The sequence below is a fragment of the Heliangelus exortis genome, chromosome 1, assembly GCF_036169615.1.
Source record: "Heliangelus exortis chromosome 1, bHelExo1.hap1, whole genome shotgun sequence".
Lineage (NCBI taxonomy): Eukaryota > Metazoa > Chordata > Aves > Apodiformes > Trochilidae > Heliangelus > Heliangelus exortis.
The window spans coordinates 74,367,989-74,377,527 of NC_092422.1; the positions used below are offsets into that span (position 1 = coordinate 74,367,989).

Below are 9,539 nucleotides of genomic sequence, written 5' to 3' on the forward strand. Positions count from 1 at the left end.
TATTTTATGTGTGGCCTGGTTTACTTTAGTGAATGTGTACTTTTTCTTTTGATTAAGAACAAAGGAAAGCTTGAACCTGCTTTTCAGCCTTTTGTTTTTCTTCTGTTGCAAATCAAATAAATCTTGTATCTGAATTTGTGCCTACTATATACAACACCAAAGGGGTTAATCAGTAATGCAGATATTTGGTGCACTGACTGGAAAAAAGCTATGGGGATGATTAGTTCTTTAGGGAAAGTTTCATACTTTGTTTTTCAAGAAAGGCTTGAGCATTGAGAAGTAATCTCTTTAGAACTTGTCTTCTTGTTAAATCCTGTCTACAAACAGGTTAGTAATGCTCCAAAATGATGCAGTGCCATTTGCAAACATCACTATCAAAGAAATGAATACAGTTATGTATTCATAACAGATCTGACTAGCATCTTGATTTGGTTTTCTACCACATCTTTTGTGCTCTCTTCACACAGATACAACAAAAGTTTCCATACTTTATATTGTGTTTTAGCAGTTAGTCCACTTTATATATGTATGTATATAAGACAGCAAAAGAGCATATGCCAGAAAATAAAAGGTAGAAGTGTTTGAGGTAGTGGAAAAAGTGAAATATCAGGGTCTAATTATTTCTACAAAATTAAGTATTTTTCAGACAATTTACTGCGTCTGAATATTTAAGTTTTTGGAGATTTTAGTTATGACAGAATGAGGGAGGTTATGAAACAGTTGAAGTTTGTGCATGCATTTACTATGTACTTGCTTGATTTTCCGTATTTGTAGGTGAGAACAACTGCTCCTGAAAAATACAGAGTTAAACCCAGTAACAGCAGCTGTGAACCTGGCACATCTTTGGATATAATAGTCTCTCTTCATGGGGGTAAGTAAAATCTTACGATAAAATTTTCAAGAAGTCTGGATAAATTTTATTAACAGGTTGACTGCTTTATATACTAGAACCTTTGTTAGATATTGAAACTAGTCTAGAACTTTTGTATGTGCTTGCTGGGATGTTCATTTAACTGACACCCTTGTCTGCTTCACTGTTGTATGGGAGTGTTACTATTTGTAAAAAAACCATGAATGCCAGACAATATTGGAGTAACTGCCTGTACTAATTTACTGCTTCACTTTGACATAAGCAACTCTTGTCTGTAGCCCATTCTGTTTCTTTTCTTGTTAAAAAAAAAAAAGAAAAGTGTCAGCTGTTTCACTTGTTTTTTATTACAATGAGAGTTTTGTCTGTAGTAAATCAGGTTTCCTAATTGCTACAAGGACAACTGAATTTAGTGGAGAATCCATTTTTTACAAAATTCTGGGTTGTCCTTGAATTGTTCTGATGAAACAAGTTCTGTTAAAATTAAACTAGATTTTTTTTGGAAAATGCAATCAAAATTGTTGAGCTTAAGAGACTAATGTCTTTATTTTTATTTCCAAGAAGTCAGTGTGTGATATGTTGCAAGAAACAGTCTCAAAAATGCTTCTGTATGCTTTGTATAATTGTACTCTTAGAGAAGCACACATTTGCTTTTATTTTCCTTTGAGGGCAGGTTTTGCAGCTTCTCTGCAAGATCGTTTCCTTATAATGGCAGCAGAAATGGACCAGCCTTCTGGAACAGGTATACCAGAACTGACTCAGTTTTGGAAGGAAGTCCCTAGGACCAAAGTGATGGAACACAGGTAAGTGATGATATTCTGTCGAAAGGGGTTTTTTTAGCCATTATAGTTTAGTTTTAAAGTGGAAAGAAACCCTTTAGATTTTGTTTGCTTTTGAATAAATTGCTACATCTCTGGTAGTAAGTATTTGACCCAGTAATTCAATGGATACTGTATAAAACGGTGAAGAAATATTTTAACTGAGCATGCAGATGATTCTGATCTTGCTTTCTGTATCAAAAGCTGTCAAAATATAATTGGTGGAGTGAGGAATACTTTTCAGACTGTCATTGCAGTAGTCCCTGCACGTTGCAGGGGAAATGGACTGGATGACCTTGAAATGTCCTTTCCAACCCAAATGAATCTATGATTCTAACAGTCATTTAGAAATTAATCCACCAGAGCAGATAAAGCATATATAATATCAACTATGCAATGTTATATTAAATTTATGCTTGTTTGTGCATACTGGTTTTTTTTTCCTTTCACAGGCTCAGGTGTCATGTGGTAGAAAGTAGTAAGCCTTCTTCTCTGATATTAAAAGAGAATTCATTGAATATAGCAGCAAAAACCAATGAAGATTTACATATGCAGGTAATAGTGTGCTGAATAGTAAACAGCTTTATAAAATATGATAAAGAAAAAAAGAAATCGTACTAAACCTCTTTGGTACTTTGTATTTTATACTTGAAAAGGTCACTAGTTGAAAGTAACTACTTACAGTGATTTAATGATTTTGTTGAATGGTAATGGTTTAGTACCATAGTACTTTCAATGCAGTTTTTTAATTCCATTTGTGTTTATTACAGATTTGGGGTATCAGTGAGTGTCGGTGGTAGCTTGTTTCCTTCTTCAGTGCAATAGATCTTTGAAGTGTGTAGTGATAGAAAAGGGATCACTAAGTTATTGGGATTTGTTCAGTTTTGTTTTGTTTTTACACCGTGCTTATAGTTATTGGCTAAGTAGCTTTAAAGTACTCTCATGCAGTAATTCTAATTTAATGAAACTATTTTTATTTTCAGCTAACTCACTTACTGCAAATTAATAAAAGACTTCAGGAGCAGATTGATCGATGCCTCTGGTTTCAGCAGCTGTCACTTGTTTTGTCATTGCTGTCAGTTACTGTTGTTGCCTTCTGCTTCTACTTGGTGTCTACCCAGAGAAGCTGAAAAGTGTTGCTTTGCACTGGATATGCTGCCTATCATGGTGCATTGAAGTGGAAGAGATTGCAGTGCTGAGATCAGATTCTGGAACTGTCAAAATGAGGTTTGTGAGCCTAAAACAATGCACAATGATGTAATTTGCTGGGGAAAAAAAATAATTAATCACCAGCAAAGGATATTACTGAAAGTTGACACTTAGAACAGTGCATGAGGAAGACATTAAGAACTAGGACCTGTTTTCAGTGTACAACTCAATAAATGCTACTGAACTGGAAGGAAGAAACCAAATACAACATCTTAATTTCAGACAGTTTAAGGTTTTTGTCCTCCATTCAACTACTTTAAATACAGTATTTAATTTCTTTTTATCATTTTCATTTTTATATACTCAGCTACTGTCATAGAAGATGCAAGCAGTCAAGTGTATTGTAAAGGTTAACTTGTTAATTCAGGAAAATTTACAGAAATTGTCATCCAGGTATATTTTTAATGTAGTCTTTATATATACACATATAAAGGAAGATATTTGTTGTTATTAATTATATTGGTAATTGAGACTCATTGCTTTCATTGGTTAATTACCTTACTTATGTACTTTTCCTGAATACAAGGTTATTGCAACGATTTCCTTCCAAATAACATAGATGCATCCATGTTGACCAGAATTAAAACTCTTTCTTGATTCCAAAGATAGTAGTGAGATATTTATGGCAAGACACTATTCCTGTTCTTTCCTTTTCTTTTTCTTGAAAGCTGAGAGTTGACTTTTGATGAGCTATTATTGGTTCATAAAAAGGCTAATACATAATCGATGTAAGAACTTAGTCTGATTAAATTAAATTACAGGTAAATTTATGTAAAAAAAACAAGTCAAATTGGGAAGATCACATATTGTTGAAGGCCACATAACTGTGTTATATTTGCTGATCTTCCAAAATGGTTGTAGAAACAGTTGTGAATGAACCTAGCAAGAACTTATGCTAACAAGGATTCTTTGTACTTGTTGCTATAAATACATGTATTATAAATACGTGAAAGGAGAGTGATGGTATCTTTCATACACTTAAAATTTTCACTCTTGATGGGATCTAAAAAATGAAAATTTCTTTACTAGAATTTTTTCTACAAATCGGCTTTGTAAGAGATAAAGTTGTTTTGTCTGCTGACTTCAACAGATGAAGGGAGATTATGGAGGAAAAATAAAGGTCACACTTTGCTTCTGTCTTTTTGCATACAGTATCTCCATTATGATGCTGATGTAGTATCATTTCTAAGAAACAGAAGATCCAGTTCAAAAATTGCATTAGCAAACTGATTTAGTTCATAATAGTTTTGCTGCTTTATTAGTTAAAAAATTTCCATGAAAGAAGTGTTTACGGAACTAATGATGAGTACAGTCCTTAATTTGTACAATGTTTACTACATCTTCATTTTCTTAATTTTTCAGTAGTCTCATTTCTGTTCAATTTGCTTCTCAGTTTTTTGTTTTCTTATATTGTTCACTGCTTGCAATGAAGTTGCTGTTCAGGTTATTTTCATCTGCATGCAACTCAGATGCTTTGCTTCCAACAAAATGGGTTCTTGTCTTGTTGAGAAAGGTGATGAAGTAATTTGTAACCTTAAGATAATAATAACCATGCTATTAAAATGCTGATTCCTTAATTTGAGTGGATTGAATAGCACTTTACTGTAAAATTGCAAGAAATATATTCTTAGAGTCTTTGCCAATATGAATATTTTAATGTTTTGGTGCTTTCATATATTTTCAGTATTTTATTACTATGTTGGTATTTTTCTTTGTATGATGAATCAGATGAACATCTTTTCTATTTTAATATGTTTTAGAAAAATACAGTTACAAAATAAATACGAGGAAATACCTAGTCTTGAATGTTTAGTCTTTTAAAATTAACTATGTCTCCTGAGGTTTTGGTTCTGGTGATTGTCTGCAGATACTTACACTTTGTTTTCTAATTGAAGTTGTGATGATACTCGTCAGACAAATGCAAAAGGCATGATCATAAATTCTTAGGCAGAGTGCCCAACATAATGAGGTAGCACATGATATTTAGCATGTAAACACTTGTGGTACAAATAAAGCAAATCCACGCAACAGATAAAAAGAAATATATATATATATATTGGTAAAACTGTTACATCACACAGAAGAGAGAAAAATATATATAAGCAAAAAAAGAAAAAAAAGAAAATGGCAAAATAGCACCATTTATTCTTAAATAGTAGGTGATAAGAGTCTGCTTTGGTTTTGTTGTGCTTTTTTGTGTGAGAACTTTATTGTTTCTATCATCACAAAACATGGTGAAACATCAGTATTTTCCTCAGTCTGCAGTTGTTAGTTTTTTCATGTGTTGCTTCCTACCCTTGGAAACACAGCTTTTAGCCAGTCCATTTTAGAAGGTTTTGTGTTAAACACATGCTGAATTTAGAGTGCTCAGGAGAACCATGTTTAGACATGATACTCAAAATTGAGAGAATAGACAAAAAGCTATTTTAATTTATTTTCTTTTCACAATACACAAAACTCAGTTTTTAAGTCTGGGGCATCTGAGAACTTAATTCACAAAATAGGATTTGATTACATGATCTGTTGAGATACAAGGTTTATTTTTCCTTTCCCTCTTTGTAGAACAGCATTTAATTTTGGCTTTTACAGACAATTAGGAGACAGCAATGACTGTAATCCTAAAAATTAGCAATTTGTACTCCAAAAAAGCACACTCTTGTGCCATGTTCATTAGGTTCAGCTTTTTACTTAAGTAAAAGGAAAAAGACTTCATAGCTAGTGCTTTGCTCATCATCTCTCCTGTGTTTCCAGAGTCTTACTGTGGGGTAGCTCTGAACTGTAGTAGTAGGTAGTGTTCCAGTGACACCATTCATGTAGACAATTATTTTGTTCATCTTGAAATTACTTACTTTAGTTTACACTAGAAGTGTTTATTTTCAGTAGTGAAAACAGAAATTTCTGTATGACAGTCATGTTGAGCTTTTTTTTTAAATTAGATGCAAAAGCTAAGGATGTTAAGGAAAAAACATGCGAATATGATAATTTGGAAAAAAGTATTTTTTATTATAATAACATTTGAAATAATTCTTCTCTTTCTCTGGGAAAAGATACATAAACACAAACACAATTTATTTTGGACATTTTATAGAAGAAAGCAGGTGGGGGACAGTGGGGCCAAGAATGGAGTTTTTTATTGCTTTTTCATTTCATCAGTGATTCACTGCTGTCACTGATTTGTCTCTAACATCTGCATTCAAGTTCTCTCAAGTGCTTGTCCCCGCTTCCAAATGAAAAGTAATTTTTGTTGGCTTATGTGGCTTTTGGTGACTTTATGGAGGTTTGTAGAGAGCATTTCAAGTCACTGTGCTGTCTTCAGAATCCTCATATTTTCTGTGTAGCTGAACTGCCAGCATAAGGTATAAATATTGTTCTGTTAATAAAGGACAGTGTTAGTTCCTTCTTTTTCTAGGACTTTATTTTCAAAGTGGACCTTCAGTCAGAATAATACAACAGATTTGAAAATTAACAGTTCTATACAGTTCTACAAAAAGGGGCAGAAGTGGCTGTAAGAATTCACTGGTTTAGATCTTGTAGTAGTCCCACAGGGTGTCATGACCAATAGAGAAAGATGTCTGTATTTACAGGATGTGTATTAGTTTAGGAAGAGCTAATCAGGTCTAATTAGCCAGGAGGAGCAGGTTGAGTTCCCTTTTCTGTGGCAAATGAAGACATTTTAAATCAGTTTCTGAAGTTAATGTCTTATTGTTCCCTGGAAGATGGCTCACTGAGGAATTACCAACTTGATGTTATGCCAGTTGCCACATTTCCATTATGTATGTGTTAACACAGGTAAGTGATCAGAGAATCATGGAATGGTCTGGGTTGGAAGGGACTTCAGAGATCATCAAGTCCAACCCTTGATCCACTACCGCTGCAGTTACCAGACCATGGCACTGAGTGCCACATCCAGTCTCTTTTTGAATGCCTCCAGGGACGGAGAATCCACCACTTCCCTGGGCAGCCCATTCCAATGTCTGATCACCCTCTCAGTAAAGAAATTCTTTCTAATGTCCAACCTAAACCTCCCCCGGCACAACTTGAGACCGTGCCCTCTTGTCTTGCTGAGGGTTCCCTGGGAAAAGAGACCAACCCCCCCTGGTTACTCCCTCCTTTCAGGGAGTTGTAGAGAGTGATGAGGTCTCCTCTGAGCCTCCTCTTCTCCAGGCTGAGCAGCCCCAGCTCCCTCAGCCTCTCCTCATAGGATCTGTGCTCGAGTCCCTTCACCAGCCTGGTTGCCCTCCTTTGGACCTGCTCCAGGACCTCAATCTCCTTCCTGAACTGAGGGGCCCAGAACTGGACACAGGACTCGAGGTGTGGCCTCACCAGGGCTGAGTACAGGGGCAGAATCCCTTCCCTGGACCTGCTGGCCACGCTGTTCCTGATACAGGCCAGGATGCCATTGGCCTTCTTGGCTACCTGGGCACACTGCTGGCTCATGTTCAGCTTCCTGGCAATCCAACTCCAATGTGTCAAGTTTACAATGCTTTGCAGTGTGCCTGTTTCTTGGGCACATTTTAACATCAGCAGCTTCTAGGTTTGTGTTTCCTGCAGCTCGTGGTGAAGCATAACCTCCTGGTACTTTTCAATTCAAAACTCCCTATTTTTGCTTTTGCCCCTTCTATAGTGAACGCCTACAGCAGTACACATAGACTCAACTTGAAAAATAAACTGCAGGATATCCACCCTTCCAGAAGTGTGGCAGTGGGTGAGAGGAGGTCAGTGACATTCTACATCTTGTCTGTGACTGATTTTGGGTGTTTCCTAGTAGATCTGTTCAATTACTAGTTTACTAGTCTCCTACTTCTTCATAGAAGTCCTGAAATCCCCAGGTTTATGAGCAAAGAGTAAGCAGCTTGCTAGATATTTTAATTTTTTTTTTTTTTCTTTTTTGCCAGTAGGTATCTCAGCTTCTGGTTTACTTCATTCTCAGGCCTGGTGCAACAGCCTACTTACTTGGCAGGTTCTAAGTCACTTCTGTTTTCCTAAACACTGAAAGAAAATCTGGGCTAACAGCTGAAAAGTGCTCAATTATTGCTGTATGATTGCAGCTATTAGCCACTTGGTTTTAGATTGAAGCAGGCAATTCATTCTGATGGTATTGCTGAAGTTAATAATGAAGTTCAAACACAAAGCTCTTTAGGGGGAAACAAAAACCCCAGATTTAATCAGTCGTCAGTCATTACAGTCTTTGCCATAGCCTGAGGTATAGCTATAACCCACCCAAAGGACTGCTGCATTCTTCCTTATATCGTTAAAGGTCTCTTGATCTGTTTGTAACATCTCAGTTCTGCTTTAATTCTCTTTGTATCAGTTGTGCTGTATAAGCCCTGTATTGGAGTTGATTGAAATGTAAGAAAACTTAGAAATTTAGGAAAATGAGAAATACAAAAAATATCCATAACTTCTGTTTATCCTTCATTTTCTTTCATCAACAGTAGAAGTATTGGTTATATTACTGTCAGTTTTGGCTTTTCACAAAATGTTTCTAGAAGTTTTGCTTCCTGTTTAAAATACCTTGTTAGAAGGGTGGTAAATTATGTGTTTTGTTCATCTCTTAGCCCGTGAGATGTGCCCTTGATGGTGATTCAGCCAGTGAGAAGCAGTGATTTCCTCAAAAGTAGTCAAAAGAATTTTTTTTTTTTTTTTTTTTTTTTGTCATTTTCCAAAACCAAGTCACTGTGCATTTTTTAGCCTTGATCAGACTTTGATCCTGAAATAAATACATCTACACAAACTTACTTGACTGAAGAGAAGAAGGCATGGCCTGTTGGAATTTACCAGAAGGAACAGGTAGCTGAACACGTACTTTCTGTCACAGACTCAACTATAAATAGGAGGTTACATATACTCATATACTCATGTTATTCCACTGCAAACATGTGTAGCTGTGAAGTAGCCACACAATAAATTAGCGTTGCTGCTTGATGAGAAGATATGTGATACAGATTTATCCAGACAGGGGTGCAAGGCAGAGCAATGCTATACAGTGATATCCTCTTCCCACAGCAGGTAATGCAAACTTTCTCCAGAGCAAGTGTTCCCCTAATTTTGGGCCCAGAAGAAAGAACAAAAGGAATCTTGATAGGTTTTTGTTTAGAGATGGTATGGTTTCCTTAGATTTACAAAGAAATGCTAAAATCCAAGTGTCCAGTATCAGTCCTACCATGACTACCATCCCATTTCCTGTTTATGATGAAATCTGAATTAATCTGTATTACTTATCCTTTGGGTAATGACAGTACAGTCTAACAAGGCTCTGTGGTGTTTAACTATTCAAAATTACAACTTTCTGGTATCTCCTCAGCCCCGTATTTGTTAAAATCATTGCCAGTTTCATTTTTGACAGCTTGGAGCTATATCTGAACACCTGCTCTTCAAGCCCTAGGGAAAGTGTCAGAAATGAGGAACATCATTTAAATAAATATAGATGACAACAGTTGTGTGAAAAAGAAGCATAAACAGATTTTTGTTAAGCTTTTGTGCTCTAGAATAGTAGAACCGATAAATCATTGAAAGGAAAAGCAAATCTGGGCAAACACCACAGGTGCTTCATTAATCTGCTGCAACTAACACAGCCTGATGCTTAACCTGCTGGCATCTGAATTACTGTAACACTCATGCCCTGAAGTGCATTTTCCTGTACA

At 35.8% G+C, this 9,539-nt stretch overlaps 1 protein-coding gene across 3 annotated transcripts in view; it reads left to right on the forward strand.

The window, feature by feature from the left end:
* MOSPD2 (motile sperm domain containing 2) overlaps positions 1-4,693 on the forward strand; it is a 34,241-nt gene extending 29,548 nt beyond the window's left edge. For all 3 annotated transcript variants that reach the window (XM_071748488.1, XM_071748498.1, XM_071748505.1), the window contains 4 exons: positions 775-871; positions 1,542-1,671; positions 2,139-2,241; positions 2,670-4,693. In XM_071748488.1, coding sequence (XP_071604589.1) covers positions 775-871; positions 1,542-1,671; positions 2,139-2,241; positions 2,670-2,816 — 477 coding nt within the window. In that variant the 3' untranslated portion in view covers positions 2,817-4,693. The remainder of the gene's footprint in view (positions 1-774; positions 872-1,541; positions 1,672-2,138; positions 2,242-2,669) is intronic.
* Positions 4,694-9,539: the final 4,846 nt, after the last annotated feature.